This window comes from Notolepis coatsorum (assembly GCF_963971535.1).
Source record: "Notolepis coatsorum genome assembly, chromosome: 1".
Classification (NCBI taxonomy): domain Eukaryota; kingdom Metazoa; phylum Chordata; class Actinopteri; order Aulopiformes; family Paralepididae; genus Notolepis; species Notolepis coatsorum.
In genome coordinates, this window is record NC_140165.1 from 1,666,411 (window position 1) to 1,683,737 (window position 17,327).

The 17,327-nt window shown below is 46.4% G+C and overlaps 1 protein-coding gene across 1 annotated transcript in view; it reads right to left on the minus strand.

Annotated features, from left to right (window-relative positions):
* LOC311240557 (uncharacterized protein) overlaps positions 1 to 17,327 on the minus strand; it is a gene marked incomplete at its 5' end in the record, with an annotated part of 59,473 nt that overhangs the window by 18,659 nt on the left and 23,487 nt on the right. The window contains 5 exon segments of the mRNA XM_084329134.1: positions 21 to 164; positions 641 to 706; positions 2,688 to 2,809; positions 5,995 to 6,154; positions 12,146 to 12,223. Coding sequence (XP_084185260.1) covers positions 21 to 164; positions 641 to 706; positions 2,688 to 2,809; positions 5,995 to 6,154; positions 12,146 to 12,223 — 570 coding nt within the window.

A 17,327-nucleotide genomic window follows, 5' to 3' on the forward strand; every position in this document is an offset into this window, starting at 1 on the left:
GTCCTACTGGAGGGGCTGACCTTGGCTTTGCCCTTGGGGACGTAGTAGATGCCGGAGGCGCGGAGCAGGAAGTAGCGTTTCTTCCAGGACTTCTTGCCGTCCTCCTTCAGCCAGAGCACCCCCTCTATCTCCGGCACCGACACGGAGCTGCCACAGAAACACTCCTGGAGGAGGGAGAGGAGAGAGAGAGAGAGAGAGAGAGAGAGAGAGAGAGAGAGAGAGAGAGAGAGAGAGAGAGAGAGAGAGAGAGAGAGAGAGAGAGAGAGAGAGAGAGAGAGAGAGAGAGAGAGAGACACAGAGACACAGAGACACACAGAGAGAGAGGGAGACACAGAGAGAGACAGAGAGGGGACACAGAGAGAGAGAGGGAGAGGGAGAGAGAGAGAGAGAGAGACAGAGACACACAGAGAGAGAGGGAGACACAGAGAGAGACAGAGAGGGGACACAGAGAGAGAGAGAGGGAGACACAGAGACAGTTAGTTAGAGACAGAGACTGCTGCCACGATGAGACCCCCTCTCTACCCCACCTGACGTTACCCACACACCCCCAGCTACTGCCACGGTGAGCCCCTCTCTACCCCACCTGACGTTACCCACACACCCCCAGCTACTGCCACGCTGAGCCCCCCCCCTCTCTCACCTCCAGCAGCGCCTCTTTATTCCTGTCTGCCATCTCGGACGTGTCCTTCCGCCCCAGCAAATAGTTCTGGGAAAACAAATGAAACACAGAGAGGATTATGAGAAGAGGAGATAAGAGAGGGGAGGAGAAGAGGGGGGAGGAGAGGAGGGGGGAGGAGAGAAGAGAGGGGAGAAGAGAGGGAGGGAGGAGAAGAGAGGGGAGGAGAAGAGGGGGGAGGAGAGGAGAAGAGAGGCGAGGAGAGGGAGAGGGGAGGAGAAGAGGGGGGAGGAGAGGAGAAGAGAGGGGAGGAAAGGAGGAGAGGAGATGAGGAGGAGAGGAGAGAGGGGAGGAGAGGAGAAGAGAGGGGAGGAGAAGAGAGGAAAGGAGAGGGAGAGGGGAGGAGAAGAGAGGGGAGAAAAGGAGAAGAGAGCAGATTAGAGGGGAGAAGAGGAGAAGAGAGGGGAGAGGAGAAGAGAGGGGAGGAGAGAAGAGAAGAGAGGGGAAGAGATGGGAGGAGAAGAGGGGAGAGGAGAAGAGAGGAGAGGAAAAGCGGGGAGAGGAGAAGAGGGGAGAGAAAAGACAGTGAAGGAAGGAGTTGAAAGCAGCAGTATTTACGACTCTCCCCACGTCAGATAAATTATTCACCTTCACTCATACTTCAGAGCTGTGACCTACTTACACACACACACACACACACACACACACACACACACACACACACACACACACACACACACACACACACACACACACACACACACACACACACACACACACACACACACACACACACACACACACACACACACACACACACACACACACACACACACACACACACACACACACACACACACACACACACACACACACACACACACACACACACACACACACACACACACACACACACACACACACACACACTCCCTCTGTAGCCACTGAGCATGCATAAACAATGTATTTGTGTACACAACATAAGCGTTGAGCATTTACACGATGAGTGAAATGTGGTTGAAGAGCGTGCTGAGGAGCCCAAAGGAAGGCCTGCGGGCCAAATATGGCCCTCAGAAACAATATATTTGGCCCTCCATGGGATTCTATTTGAAGAGTGATTTTGAAATAACAAACTTGACGTAAGACCTAACACTCTGTACTTTTAATTTATTGGCGTCTAATTCTCCATCTGTGTAGAGTATCTGAACATTGTGTGTGCGTATCAGTGTGTGTATCAGTGTGTGTGTGTATCAGTGTGTGTGTATCAGTGTGTGTGTGTAGAGACTAACCTGAGGGTTATTAACCTCTTATCAATCGCCCCCAAAAGTGGCCATTTTTGTTTTAGTTTTTGAGGACTGCATACTTTTGTTGCAAACCAAAATACTATATGTTATACTTATAGCACATGCATGAGCCTGGTCTTTTTTGAAATATGACATTCAGACGTTTCTGATACAATAGGAACTTTTAGTGCTAATGAAATAGAGTAACATAGGTCTGAACTTGAGTTGTAGAAAAACTTGTTATGCAAGTTTTCCTGTAGTAGTTGCAATATAAAAAAAATATGGTATGGCTGAAAAAGCACCCTGGGTCCATAGCCTGAAGTCTTGTATAGTACATGTCCAAATTTCATAAAAATCCATTCCGAAATGAGTGATTAGGAGCGATTTTGGTAAAAAGAGAAAAAAATAAGCGCTGCAGAAAACCATTTCCTCATTGACTCCAATGCATTCAGCGGAAATCTCTCTTCCCGTTTGCGCTCGTGACTTTTCACCTAGATCCCTGATTCGCTCATCCCCACGTGGGGTAGCATTGGAAAGCCAAACTCATTGGTTACAACCCTGTCCAATAATGATCGAGATCGCCAAATGATTGACAGAGGTAGAGCGTCGGGAGTCGGGAGTGGTATTTGAACAAATTAAAAGTGTACTTCGGCGCACGCCTCACATATCGGCATGTAACTCGAGAACCGCTGAACGGATTTTGTCGCCTGAAACGGCCATCGTCCTCAAGAGGGCGCGGGGCGTTAAGAGGTTAAACAGGACTTACTTCAGTGTGTGTAGAGACTAACCTGAGGGTTCTTAAACAGGGCGTATTTCTCTATGCGTTCTATGAACATCAGCTTGTTGTGACTGTCTCTGGTCCAGTTCAACAAGTTTTCCACCAGGTTCTCATGGTCCTCAAATATACGCTCTAGAGAGAGAGAGAGAGAGAGAGGTAGAGAGAGAGAGGTAGAGGTAGAGAGAGAGAGAGAGACAGGTCAGTCTTGTCCCTCTCTACTAGAGACTTACCCATTGATGGTCTCTTCTTGGGACCAAGTAAGATTTCGTTGATATTCCAATGTACAGTTTCCCCCACCCCGCCCCGCTTACCAAAACCCCCACCCCACCCACCCAACCACCTCCAATGTACGGTTCCCCCCCCCCACCCCACCTACCCAACCTCCTCCAATGTACAGTTTTTATGTCAAATGTATATACTCTCTTTTTTAGACTCTCTTTGTATCACAAACAGTACTGTATTTGTAAATCTGGTATGTCATAAATGTATAGATGTAGCAGTACTGTCTATCTGTATGTCATGTATGTCATGTATGTCATGTATGTTATGATGAATTGAAAATGGGGGACCCTGATGTAAACAAGACGAAAGTCTTTCTCTGGTCTGCATCCCCTTAACACATTCAGGGCCAACCACGGACATGTCCGTGTTTCGGATCCAACGGTTGAGGGCCAACCACGGATATGTCCGTGGCAAGGTTGTTTTGGCTTTTATTCCATTGTAATATCCCACTCAATGTCACCCTGCGGCACTGCAGATTTACCCTACTCTTGGAATTCGGAAAAGTGCATTACCGGCCAGATCCTCGTAGGGGCGCCGTCTCGATAATGCAGTGTTCCCTGTGGCAGAACGGATGACGTTTTTTTTTCATCATGCAGTGAATTTTCCTGTTAGCCTGAAGCTATGCCTGTAGCATGTAGCTTGGAATACCTTTTGCAACGCCGAATTCAGTATGCAGTAAAGGAATATATAGCCAATGGACATATGGATCTACCAGATGGCGATCGATAACTGGGAAATCCTTTTGGGGATCCAACCGGCCACAGGTAAGAGCTTTTTCACGTAAATTACATGCTGATCAGGCCTTGTTATCATACTCAACCAGCCGACCAGCGAATAAGGCTAATGCCGTTATTGGTAATCAATAATCAGAAACGACGTCCCCCGCCCCCCGCCTTCATGCATTCATGGTGGCCCCCGCCTTCATGCATTCATGGTGGACCATGATACCGACAATATGCATTTTGAGTTTTAGCTCTAGCTTGTCTATAGCCGAAACGCCATTCGATTTAACGTTATTAGCTTAGCGCCCTATAACTCGCGTTCCAGGAAATACCCCAGAACATTCTGCTATATAGTTCATATTCACGATGCTATAAAATGGGAACGTATTGATGAAAAAATTATTTGTATAAGGCATATTGAAGGGACGGTTTATAGTGTCAATTGACAATGAGAATGGACAGATAGCAATACTATAAAGTATAGATTTAGCTCTACAAACAGCCTCACGCACAATGAAAGTTTGTTTTGATTTGCTGTCCGTATAGAGTGGGATTAGTCGGATCCCAATGGCCATGAATGTGTTAACAATTGTGTGTATTGAGCTGTACTGTATTGTACCCATTCTGCAATCTGTTAATACAATGTTCAATCAATCAATCAATCCACTAGAGACGTACCCATCTGTAGTTCATTAATGGTCTCCACTAGAGACGTACCCATCTGTAGTTCATTAATGGTCTCCACTAGAGACGTACCCATCTGTAGTTCATTAATGGTCTCTACTAGAGACGTACCACCCATATGTAGTTCGTTGATGGTCTCCACTAGAGACTTACCCATCTGTAGTTCATTAATGGTCTCCACTAGAGACGTACCCATCTGTAGTTCATTAATGGTCTCCACTAGAGACGTACCCATCTGTAGTTCATTAATGGTCTCCACTAGAGACGTACCCATCTGTAGTTCATTAATGGTCTCCACTAGAGACGTACCCATCTGTAGTTCATTAATGGTCTCCACTAGAGACGTACCCATCTGTAGTTCATTAATGGTCTCCACTAGAGACGTACCCATCTGTAGTTCATTAATGGTCTTTACTAGGGATGTCCCGATCCGATCACGTGATCGGAATCGGCGTCGATCACGTGCTTTTCAGAGTATCGGGGATCGGGAAAAAATAATAATAAAAATCGGCAGTCAAAAAAAAAAAATTTTATTCAACAAACATGACCATGTCCACGTCTTAAACTCATACGGAGGCCTTAGTTTTGGTTTTAAATTACATAATATATCATCATTAATGTATTTATTGTCACACAGAGCAGAATAATTATCCACAACAAACACATTCCCCTTTAATTTTCACCGTTGCAACAAACATTCCCTTTAATTTAGACGCTACACGCTACACGCGAGTCGCGACCACATCACAACAACAACACGTCGCTCCCGAAACACGGTTAATATCCACTGACTTGAGCAGCTAGACTTAATGTCAGAGGTTTGGAACTAAGCATTTAAAAATAGAAAGTCAAGCCAGTTGCAATGTTTGCAAGGAGGAGATTCCGCGTGGAGGAAAAACTCATGAAGCAGCAGGCTGGAGGCGAAGTTTTCAAACTAACTTTTCAACAGGAGGATAACGTTACGTGACTTTATCGTCGGCGTTTCAGACCAGAATGGACCATTACGTAAGTCGAACACTGAATGTATACTAATGTGCAAACATATATTGAAACTTTTAATATTTCTCATATGAAGCAGAAGCACATTTCTCAGGGTGAATGTAATAACAAACGCCTCCGCGCTCGCGCCCCGGATATAGGCAACAGATGGGCTTGTCTCACTCTGCCAGTTTCTGACAAAAATGCGTCAAAATTGATTACTAATGTGAAAGATCGGATCGGAAACGATCGGATCGATAGATATTTAAAATCATATGATCGGGATCGGATCGGAAGCAAAAAAAGGCGATCGGGACATCCCTAGTCTTTACTAGAGACATACCCATCTGTAGTTCATTAATGGTCTCCACTAGAGACTTACCCATCTGTAGTTCATTAATGGTCTCCACTAGACGTACCCATCTGTAGTTCATTAATGGTCTCCACTAGAGACGTACCCATCTGTAGTTCATTAATGGTCTCCACTAGACGTACCCATCTGTAGTTCATTAATGGTCTCCACTAGAGACGTACCCATCTGTAGTTCATTAATGGTCTCCACTAGAGACGTACCCATCTGTAGTTCATTAATGGTCTCCACTAGAGACGTACCCATCTGTAGTTCATTAATGGTCTCCACTAGAGACGTACCCATCTGTAGTTCATTAATGGTCTCCACCAGGGACCAGTCAGGGCTGTAGCCACAGTGAGACTTGTCCAGCAGGCTGTCCAGCACCTGTCTGACCGTCTGTCTCTCGTCCACCATCATGGTCTTGGAGCTCTCGTCCGACATGTGGACCCTGATCACCAGCTGAGGAGGAGGAGGAGGAGGAGGAGGAGGAGGAGGAAGGGTTAGAAGACGAGAGGGAGGATGACGACGGGAAGCGGGAACCACGAGATGAAGATTAAAGTGAACTCTTATTTTTTTCTCTCAATTGATCGACGACATTTAGTCTTTAGGCTTTCTCTTTCCATGTGCTCTCTCTTTCTCACTCACACACACACACAGACACACACACACACACACACACAGACACACACACACACACAGACACACACACACACGCACTCACACACACACACACACAGACACACACACACACTCACACACACACAGACACACACACACACACACACACACGCTCACACACACACAGTTCCGTTTAGGTGCCAGTCAGCGCCAGAACGGTGGTGTGGTGCCAGGACCCTCTAGCATGGCTCACTGGCACATCCAAATAGGACAGACCCATTATAAATGTTGAAATATGAATGATTGAAGACTGTATATTTGAGTGTTATGCACACACCCTGTAACATGTATTGGTTAAACAACCGCAAGCAAGCTCTCTTTAACTCTTTAAAACATTTAAGAAACACAGACTGCAACTGTTGGCCGTTTAAAACATTTAAAACACAGACCGCAACTGTTGGCCGTTTAAAACATTTAAAACACAGACCGCAACTGTTGGCCGTTTAAAACATTTAAAACACAGACCGCAACTGTTGGCCGTTTAAAACATTTAAAACACAGACCGCAACTGTTTAAAACATAAAAAAAAAACATAGACTGCAACTGTTAGCCGTTTAAAACATTTAAGAAACATAGACTGCAACTGTTTAAAACATTCAAAAAAAACATAGACTGCAACTGTTGGGCGTTTAAAACATTTAAGAAAACATAGACTGCAACTGTTGGGCGTTTAAAACATTTAAAAAACATAGACTGCAACTGTTTAAAACATTAAAAAAAAACATAGACTGCAACTGTTGGGCGTTTAAAACATTTAAAACACTGCAACTGTTGGCTGTTTAAAACATTTAAAACACTGCAACTGTTGGCCGTTTAAAACATTTAAAACACTGCAACTGTTGGCTGTTTAAAACATTTAAAACACTGCAACTGTTGGCCGTTTAAAACATTAAGAAAACTATTTAAAACAGACTTGAATTAAGAATGAACCTCATCTCTTTATACAAAGACCAAAAGCTGGAAAAACAAACACTAACGCCGAAACAAATCCAGGACAATAATATTGTGCCGGCGTTTGGCACCTGGAGGTGCTTCATACCAGGCCGGCTCAGCCTGTCAGCCAAACACCACCGGCGCTCCTGAGCTACAAATCCAGGGGGGGGGGGGGGGGCCCTGGTATGTGAAGCCCGATAAACCCCTCAATGCCGTGACCCCCCCCCTCCCTCCCTCCCTCCCTCCCTCCCTCCCTCCCTCCCGGGATGTCCACATCCAATCGGTACGTCGGTACAGTTGACAGACTAGATCCCTGGGCCAATGAGAAAGCGGGGGAGGGCCTGAGACTCTTAGACATTCGGGGAGTCTGACCTAGATTTCTCACAGGACAGACCCCCCCCCTCCCACGGAACACCTAAATCTCGACTCTAAAACCCTGTCGCGTAAATAGGGAGTAAATCTAAAAAAGGCACCGTTGCCAAAAAGGGCTGTGGATCGAAATCATAACTTTGAACCGCAGAAACATGACGAAGTTAAAATGTTATATTGTATAGTAGTGTACATAGGAATCAGTGCCTTCTCAGGAATTTAGCATGTCTATCTGTATCATGCACATCTCATGTCTTCTTATTACCTGTTTTTGTATGCCTATTTTATTATTAGTATTATTGCACAATCGAAGCGGGCATGACCACCCGCATTTCACTGTATGCCCCGGCATGTATGTGACAAATAAACCTCTTGAATCTTGCATCAACATCAGACTGTCAGGGATCCTGGACACGATTAACAGCAGCTTGGTTCAATCGAATCAAAGTAAAATCAAATGTATTTGTAGCCCGAAAGCACAAGGTATTGCCCCCCCCCCCCCCCAAGGGCTTTACGGGGGCCAAGAAGAAACATCACAATAGATCAAGAACAAAAACCACGTGAGAATCCACATTTTACGCCAACATCGCTTGTCATCTTCTAGACGGCAAGCGATGTTAGCGTAAAATGTGGATTTTTATGGTGGTTTTTGGACTAACTCTAGAGGTTAGTATGGTCAGAATTGTCGGCGCTCTAGATTGTAGCAGAGAGATGGAGAGAGATGGAGGGAGGGAGATAGATAGAGAGATGAGGGAGCGAGAGATGAGGGAGCAAAAGAGAGATTGAGGGAGGGAGAGAGAGATGAGGGAGCGAGAGAGATGAGGGAGAGAGAGAGAGATGAGGGAGCGAGAGAGAGATGAGGGAGCGAGAGAGAGATGAGGGAGCGAAAGAGAGATTGAGGGAGAGAGATGAGGGAGCGAGAGAGAGAGAGAGAGATGAGGGAGAGAGAAAGGAGAGAGAGAGAGAGAGATGAGGGAGCGAAAGAGATTGAGGGAGAGAGAGATGAGGGAGAGAGAGAAATAGAGAGAGATGAGTGGAGCGAGAGAGAGAGATGAGGGAGAGAGAGAGAGATGAGGGAGAGAGAGAGATGAGGGAGCGAAAGAGAGATGAGGGAGTGAGAGAGAGATGAGGGAGCGAAAGAGAGATTGAGGGAGAGAGAGAAAGAGAGAGAGAGAGAGATGAGGGAGTGAGAGAGAGATGAGGGAGCGAAAGAGAGATTGAGGGAGAGAGAGAGAAAGAGAGACCGACAAATCATCACACACACAATAGAACTATGATTTTGCCCTGCCGCTATCCCCCCCCCCCCCCCCCATTTAGACGGCCGCTCGTCCAACAGATTTGATCCAGTCTATTCATCGCGGAGAGAGAAAAGAGGGGTCGCTCTGTCAAACGCCTCTGTGTTCATTGACTCATTCACATGTTCCGTTCATTCACTGGTCGACACACACACACACACACACACACACAGGCTGAAAGTGGCCCCCCCGTCAGTGTGGAGCGGTACACAGGCAGGCTCCCCAGCGGGCCGCACAGAACCCACAGACACCACGCTTTCAATGGGGGAAGAAGGCGCCCCAGTTGCACAGGCAGGGAAAACACAACTTTCTGGTGCTCGGATCGGAGCAGAACATACAAGCCGCCTTACTGCCGCTAGTGCAGGATGTCTCCCCCCCTCTCTCTTCTCTCTCTTCCCCCCTCTCTCTCTATCTCTCTTCCCCCCTCTCTCTCTTCCTCTCCCTCTCTCTTCCTCTACCTCTCTCTTCCCCTCTCCCCCCCTCTCTTCTCTCTCTTCCTCTCTCTCTCTATCTCTCGTCCCCCCCCCTCTCTCTCTTCCTCTCCCTCTCTCTCTTCCTCTCTCCCCCCCCCCCCCCCTCTCTCATATACACACACACATAACCAAACACTGCATTGACCTATTTTCTCTGTGTCACCGCTGCCTCGCTGTGAGTGAAGTTCACAAAGAGATGCAGCGGGCGGGGAATATGATCCATCGCCACGACGACCACCTCTGATCACCACCACGACCACCTCTGATCACAGCAGATCACAGCAGATCACAGCAGATCACAGCAGATCACAGCGTCTGGTGGAAGCTACTAGACTAGCTACCTGCAAGTAGCTCCACTGTCGATCAAGCTAAACAAGAACAACTCATTTTATATCCACTTGCAAAGATGAACCTCACATTTCTTGGGGGGGGGTGATCAAACATATGTATTGATTAGTTTACCATATGAGCACAGCATATAAAATGTAGACAACAGATATATAGAAATGGTAAATGGCTGCTTTTTTATATAGCACTTTTATCCAAAGCGCTTTACAATTTGTTCCTCACATTTTACCCATTCACTCACACACCGACGGCGGAGGCGACCATGCAAGGTGCCAACCTGCTCATCGGGAGCAATTAGGGGTTAAGTGTCTTGCTCAAGGACACATCGACACGCTGCCCGGGAGGAGCGGGAATCGAACCGGGAACCTCCGGATTGCCAGACGACTGCTCTACCTCCTGAGCCACTGTCGCTATATATATACAATAGGAAGAAACAAGAAGCGCGGCTAGGTGGTGTAGTGGGCAAGGCACTCGCCACCAGTGTGGAGACGCTAGGATTCGCGTGTTCGAATCCAGCTCTCCACATTGTTTTTCAGTTTGGCTGGTCGTCCGCAGTAATACACATTGGCCGTATTACGGGGAGGGAAAACTGAAGGGTGGGGATCGAACGTTGTGAACAAGCGACTCCTACAAGTCGGTTGGTGCGCCTGCGCAGTAGAATCAGGAAGTGTCGGGGGCAGCGTGAGCCTCCCACGCGTTACTCCTCGACACAGAGATCGATCTGCGCAGGTGAAAATATGCGACTGCTGTTACCTCAAGTACCGGAGGGGACTTGTGCTATGTATGACTTAGTCCACATTGCAGCCGGCTTGTGGGAGGCAAGAAACAGCGTTCGTGACAGGGGAGGGTTGAATTGGATGATACGAAATTGGGATGGGAGAAAATATGGAAAAATGGGAGAAAAAGTGGATAAAAAAAAAAGAAAAAGGAAGAAACAAGAAGCGAACACAAGCGTATATCATCATTCTGATGCAACGGGTGGCAACATGCGTCGTGTTGGTATGAGAGAGAATTCATCCAACGTATACAAGCGATCATAACCGCCTGGGACCTCAAAGGTGTTGGTGAAACATTTGTAATACCGTGCGATGAGATGAGAGGTTGATATGAGATGAGAGGTTGATATGAGATGAGAGACAGAGACACAGCATACGAGAGAGAGAGAGAGAGAGAGAGAGAGAGAGAGAGAGAGAGAGAGAGAGAGAGAGAGAAGAAAGAGAGAGAGAGAGAGACAGAGAGAGAGAAAGAGACAGAGAGAGACAGAGACAGAGACAGAGAGAGAGAAGAGAGAGACAGAGACAGAGAGAGAGAAAGAGACAGAGAGAGACAGAGACAGAGACAGAGAGAGAGAGAGGACAGACGACAGACAGAGAGAGAGAAGACAGAGAGAGAGAGAGAGAGAGAGAGAGAGAGAGAGAGAGAGAGAGAGAGAGAGGAGACAGAGAGATGTATTTTATTTTTTATTAATAATTATTTTATTTTTTAACTATGTTTTAACCCTGTAGCACTTTGGGATCCTAGTGAAGGAAAAGTGCAATACAAATACAATTTATTATTATTATTATTATTATTATTATTATTATTAGAGGCAGAGAGGGGAGAGAGAGAGACAGTGCCTAGTGTGTGTCTTGGCTTAAATTATTAATTTAAAACATTTTCTTTCAAAATTAAAATACTGCACAACATTTTGGCAGGATATGTCACCAGGCATTATCTAACCTACTAGAAATTTATGTTTTTATCATCAGCAAGTAAACTGCAATGCTGGAAAATGGATTATCGGCTATTGTAACAATTCTGCCTCATGAACATTGGAAAGCTTTCCATTTTTTGCACAAAACGAGTTCCCTTCTATATCACTAACATTATTGTTTTAAGCATTTTTGGTTGAAATAAAATTCGGCGATTATTTTTTTACGATTATTTGCGAATATTTTCATGTTGAGCTATAGATTGTGGATGAATACGCACAGAAAGGTACACCGTGCAAATGTTCATGCTTTATTTATTTTAAACAAGACTATTTAGAAATGGGCAATGGGGGAAATACGTTGCAATTTTGCGAGGTGGACCGGCCGGAAACAGCAATGACGTCACCACTACACCTCCCTATAGACCAGGAAGTAACCACTACACCTCCCTATAGACCAGGAAGTAACCACTACACCTCCCTATAGACCAGGAAGTAACCACTACACCTCCCTATAGACCAGGAAGTAACCACTACACCTCCCTATAGACCAGGAAGTAACCACTACACCTCCCTATAGACCAGGAAGTAACCACTACACCTCCCTATAAAAACGCATGATAACATGGCGTGTGTGTGTGTATGTGTGTGTGTCTGTGTGTACCTTTTTAACCTGGGCTTCTTTGATCTTCTCCAGAGCGACTCTGATCTTCTCAGCCTTCAGCTTGGCAGCTTGTTCCTCCTGATGTAGAGAGAGACCAGGTTAACACACACACACACACACACACACAGAGACACACACACACACACACACACACAGAGACAGACAGACAGACAGACAGACAGACAGACAGACAGACAGACAGACAGACAAACACAGGCACAGACATACACAGACACACACAGACACACACACAGACAGACAGACAGACACACAGACACACACACAAACACAGGCACACAGCACACACAGCACACACAGACAGACACCACACACACACAGCACACACACAGACAGACACTACACACACACACACACAGAGACAGACAGACAGACAGACAGACAGACAGACAGACAAACAGACAGACAGACAAACACAGGCACAGACATACACAGACACACACAGACACACACACAGACAGACAGACACACACAGACCACACACACAAACACAGGCACACACAGACAGACACCACACACACACAGCACACACACAGACAGACACTACACACACAGACATGCATACAGTACACACACACATGCATACAGTATACATATATATATATACAAACATACATATCTACATACACACACCACACATACATTATACAGTGTTTCCCACATGATCTTGTGAGACTGTGGGGGTGAACCTAGGCACCTCTAGGGGGGTCCTTTCTTTTGTGTGTACATTTTAAAGTTAAATGCATCGATCTGGTGCACTTTGAGAGCAAAATAAAGAGGCCAGATCTATGATGAACTTTGTGCTCAAAACACAAAATCGACTAGAGCAGACATTTGAGCCATCAAAGAAATTAAGCAAAAGTGGTTACCTGTGTTGAACTGGTTTATTTTTTAGAAAATAAAAGAATATAGGGCGGCTACGTGGTGCAGTGGGCAAGGCGCTCACCACAAATACTGGAGACGCTGGGTTTCGCCTGTTCGAGCCCAGCGCTCCACATTGCTTTCAGTTTAGCTGGTCGTCTGTACTAATACACATTGGCAGTATTAGGGGGAAACTGATGGTGGGGATCGGGCGTTTGTGGACAGCGACTCCTACAGGTCGGTTTGGTGCGCCTGCGCAGTAGAATCAGGAAGCGATGGGGGCGGCGCCCCTCCAAAGCCCAGACCCCTGACGCTGAAAGATCGAGCTGCGCAGGTGAAAAGATGCGACTGCTGTTACCTCGAGTATCGGAGGGGACTCGTGCTATGTATGACTTAGTCCACATTACAGCCGGCTTGTGGAGGCAAGAAACAGCGTTCGAGACAGGGGGAGGGTTGAATTGGATGATACGAAAATTGGGATGGGAGAAAAATAGAAAATGGGAGAAAAAGTGGATAAAAAAAAAGAAAATAAAAGAATATACTGGATTACTATTACGACTACTACCAATGCCAATACTACTGATACATCCCTATTGGCAAACTTTATATTTAAAAAAATGTAATTATATATAATAAAAAATAAATTAATAATTTTTTCTTGGTTCATTATAAAACTGTGGCGGGACCCATTAGACTGTGGCGGCCCGTCACAGTAGGGGTGGACGGTATGGTCTAAAATGTATATCACGGTATAATTTGAAGCATAGACGGTAACGGTATATATCACGGTATCATCGTTTTTGATAAAAAGTTTTTTTTTATTTTATATATATATATATATATTTTTTTTTTATATAAAATATATATATTATATAATTAGACTTGTACTGGTATTATCTGCGAGACATCGCCACCACGCAACAAGCTCCACTGTCTGTGTGTACTCTAGTAGCCTCCAGCTACGGCCAGGTTTCTCCGGAGCTGCACCTGGACCTATACTCTAGTAGCCTCGAGCAGAGCTACGGCCAGGATTCTCCGGCGCTGCACCTGGACCCTATTGTATTGGTATTATAACGTTAGCAAGCCCTCAGCTCGAATACGCATCGAATCAGTGTTATAAGACATTGATATCATGAGCTATCTGTAGCTACTGCATATATAACGTTAATACAACGCCTCAGTGAATTATTTAGTTCAATGGGACATTTCGTTTTGAACGGTGAACTTAACTTGCGTTAACGTGAGCTAACAGGTAGCATACACGTCTCTAGTACTAGACTTTGTGGAGCGTTTGTTGATGTCAGGAGCTATCGGTAGCTGGCCGACTAGATACCGTTCGGTTAGACAATGCCCCATCATGTATTAAACTAAAAGTGAATAGTTGACTGGGTCATTTTGTAACGGTAGCTACGCTAACGTTAGCTCAGGGAGCCGCCGACAGCTCCCGTGTCCCGTCCCACTAGACTACTAGACCCGTGTTTACATGCGTGCGGTAGGGGCTGGCACGCCCACTGCGCGAAGCCTCCTAAATAACTTTTTCCAGTTCGCACATATCTATTATCTATGACTAATTCTATCTATTTTTAGGGGCAAATGCGAGTGAAATAGTCGCGCTGTGGTTACATGAACGTCATTGCTATTTTAGAGCTGCACTACCGGTTACACGGGTATACTCAAAATCCATACCGTAGAGCAAATTCATACCGTTTATACCGTATACCGTTTATACCGTCCACCCCTACGTCACAGTCAGGTAATTAATGGGAAACACTGTTATATACACACACACACCACATACATAAAACCACACACATGCATACAGTACACACACGCAGAAAGACACACGCACAACACACACCGAAGTCACCGAAACACACGCCACAAAACCAACAGGAGTCTTCCGTTCCATCTCCCTGCCCTCATCCAATACCTCCATGTTCTCCCCACACACACACACACACACACACACACACACACACACACACCACACACACACACACACACACACACACACACACACACACACACACACACACACAGTGGAGAAGCCATGTGGATGCACGGACAGCTCAAGGCTCACACACACACACACACACGGCATACGAGTCGTGTACAAAAAGCGACAACTAAAACCTAAAATGTCTTCCTCCTCGTCGGAGCGGCTTACAGTACCTGCCCTCTCCAGCACGACGCCATCATCTCCATTTCTGTAGCTCCAGCGTGTGTGTGTGTGCGTGTGTGTGCGTGCGTGTGGTGTGCGTGCGTGTGTGTGTAGACGTGTGTTCTCTCACACACACACAAACAACCCCCGATACAGTACGATCCTAAATCACTTCCACCATGACTCCTTCCCTCCAATGTCCCTCCAATCAGTCGAACTCGAAATCCGGTTGAAGAAAAAAATGGCACCAGCCCACTGATCTACAGTTCCATATCGCGCTCGCATTGGAGCGTCGGCTCGGGAGGGGAGGGGGAGGGGGGGGAGGGGGTTCCCTTTGATCTCCCTGCACAGCAGACGGGGGGGGGGGGAGACCAATAGTGGAGAGAGAGACACCCAGAGGGCTGGAGAGAGAGAGAGAGAGGGGCTGTGGAGGGAGGACGAGCGGGGGGGGGAGATCAGCTCCTCTCTAACACAAACCTTGGCGACCTCCACCGCTCAAGAGACCCGAGAAGTGAGAACACGTCTTCTTCTCGATGATGACAACGGCGGATCAGTTTCAAAACGAGGGGGGGGGTGGGGGGGGGGGGGGGGGGGGGCGATGGAAAACCTCTGGCACCTCGAGCGTGTCCGTAATCCGTTGATAAAAGAGAATTATCCGTCTTCTTCGCTACGTCAGAATGCAAAGGGAAAACCAGACTTAATTGATTCCCTGCACCCATCGCCTCTATACCCATCGACTGCAGAGTTGTTCTCCCCAAACGGTGAAAAAGCCAAACGATCCGCTGAAACAAAACTAGGGATGTCCAATATTATCGGCCGATATTGCATTAAATGTAATATCGTAAATTATCGGTATCGGTTTAAAAAAAACATAAAAAAAGATTTTAAGATTTATTTAACCTTTATTTACCCAGGCAAGCAAGTAAGAACAAATTCTAATTTTATTTATTGTGAAAAGTATGCATAATGTTGTGTTTTTGGGGGGGAGGGGAAACCCTGCATATATCGGTTGATATCGGTATCCGGAAATTAAGAGGTAAAAAAGCCAATATCGAGCATCCCTAATCTGAACCTCTCTACCTCTGAACCTCTCTACCTCTGAACCTCTCTACCTCGACCTCTGAACCTCGACCTCTGAACCTTCGACCTCTGAACCTCTCTACCTATGAACTCTCTACCTCGACCTCTGAACCTCGACCTCTGAACCTCTGAACCGCTCTACCTCGACCTCTGAACCTCGACCTGTGAACCTCTCTACCTCTGAACCTCTCTACCTCGACCTCTGAACCTCGACCTCTGAACCCCTCTACTCGACCTCTGAAACCTCGACCTCTGAACCTCTCTACCTTTGAACCTCGACCTCTGAACCTCGACCTCTGAACCGTGCCTCTACCAGTGACACCGTGAGACCAAACCAACAGCAGCCAGACGGTACGGAGCAGAGAGGAGCGGAGCGGGTGACTCTGACACACACACACGAGAAGAACACAACTTCACTATAACCTCAAGCCCCTCCTCTTTCTCTCTCTCTCCGTCTCTCGCTCTATTCCCTCTCTCCGTCTCTCTCTATTCTCTCTCTCTCTCTCCGTCTATTCTCTCTCTCCATCTCTCTCTCGCTCATTCTGTCTCTCTCTATTCTCTTTCTCTGTCTCTCTCTATTCTCTCGCTCTCAGTCTCTATTCTCCTTCTCTCAGTCTCTCTCTATTCTCCTCTCTCAGTCTCTCTCTATTCTCCTTCTCTCAGTCTCTCTCTATTCTCTCTCTCTCAGTTTCTCTCTATTCTCCTTCTCTCAGTCTCTCTCTCTCTCTATTCTCTCTCTCTGTCTCTCTCTATTATCTCTCTCAGTCTCTCTCTATTCTCTCTCTCCGTCTCTCTCTCTCTATTTCCCTCTCTCTATTCTCTCTCTCTCCATCTCTCTCTCTCAGTCTCTCTCTATTCTGTCTCTCTCCGTCTCTCTATTATCTCTCTCTCTCTCAGTCTCTCTCTATTCTCTCTCTATTCTCTCTCTCTCAGGCTCTCCATTCTCTCTCTCTCTCTCCGTCTCTCTCTATTCTCTCTCTCCTCTCTCTCTCTGTCTCTCTCCTCTCTCTCTCTCCTCTCTCTCTCCGTCTCTCTCTCTCTCTCCCTCTGTGACAGACGCAG